Raw genomic sequence first — 1,187 nt, 5'->3', positions numbered from 1 at the left:
TGGTTAAGGATGAATGATCTTGTGTTGACAAGAGCAGACAAAACTAAACATTTGGTTATCATGAGAAGGCATACTTATAACAAGGAGTTGCATAATTACATCAAAAAGACGGAATGTGAAATTGTTGGCGACAATGTAGTTGGATCTTTGGACAGAAGGGTCAGGAAGCTGGAACGCTCGGGACTTTCCGCTGTTTTATCTTTTCTCAAGAAATGCCGGAACCCGAGGCCCGGAACTCCAAGATTGTTTGCTTTCGCTAAGACCCACAAGACCGGAATGGAGTTAAGGCCAGTTGTAGAGAAATGCAGAGGACCCACCTTTATATTAGAAAAAAGGCTGCACGGGTATTTATCCTCGCACCTTGATGATGATAATCTAGTGGCACAGGATCCTCTTATTGTTGTCAAGGAGATACAAGATATATCTTTAATGGAGGATGAGGTAGCGACCGTCTTAGATTATGAAAGCATGTATCCTTCAGTAATGATTGAGTCTTGTGTGGATGCGTTATTGGATTTCTTGTACATAAAGAACTCCCAGTTGCTTCTTTACACGCAAGAGCTAGAAGAACTGGCTAACCTGGTGTGCTGTGAGTCGTGCTTCATCTTTTGTGGTCAGATCTACAGACAAAAAAGAGGGGTTCCGATGGGGAGTCCCCTCTCAGGAATCCTTTGCGAATTAGTTGTCAGAAGACTAGAAAGAAGGGTTCTTCATGGGTTCAAAGATGATATCGTATATTTCAGCAGGTATGTGGATGACATTCTGATCTTATGGAAGAATAATAGGAGGGTGCATGAATTTATGAGTAGAATTAATGATAACAATGATGGGCTTAGATTGAGATTAGAACAAAAGAGTTCCATGAATGTGCACTTCTTGGACATTAATATCCGGTTTATGAAAGGGCATTTGTCCACAAGTGTTTATATTAAACCTACACACACACCATTATATATACCATCCCAGTCTATGGATCCGTATCAGTATAAGATGGCAGCCTTTCGAGCGTTAATAAGGAGAGCTTGTTTATATTGTGACCAAATCGCTGACAGAGAGAAGGAGATTGATAGAGTATTGCAGGTGGCCCGGACCCTGGGTTACAGAAAAAGTGTAATTGTTGGAATGCTTAAGAAGTATGAAAAGGGCATAGTAAAAAGAACTTTAAGAAATGTTCCTACTAGGCTCAC

The 1,187-nt window shown here is 40.8% G+C and overlaps 1 protein-coding gene across 1 annotated transcript; it reads left to right on the top strand.

Moving 5' to 3' along the window:
- Positions 1 to 9: 9 nt before the first annotated feature.
- On the top strand, positions 10 to 1,133 carry LOC111617324 (the record flags this gene model as incomplete). The annotated part of the gene is made up of 1 exon (XM_023358630.1): positions 10 to 1,133. A coding segment is annotated over exon 1 (1,124 nt), but the record flags the coding sequence as incomplete, so codon positions are not given.
- Between the last annotated feature and the right edge of the window lie 54 nt (positions 1,134 to 1,187).

This window comes from Centruroides sculpturatus, unplaced genomic scaffold (assembly GCF_000671375.1).
Source record: "Centruroides sculpturatus isolate CEXI.00-Female unplaced genomic scaffold, Cexi_2.0 scaffold5531, whole genome shotgun sequence".
Lineage (NCBI taxonomy): Eukaryota > Metazoa > Arthropoda > Arachnida > Scorpiones > Buthidae > Centruroides > Centruroides sculpturatus.
The sequence above is the reverse complement of the archived record's forward strand: the minus strand, read 5'-3'. Positions and strand labels throughout refer to the sequence as shown.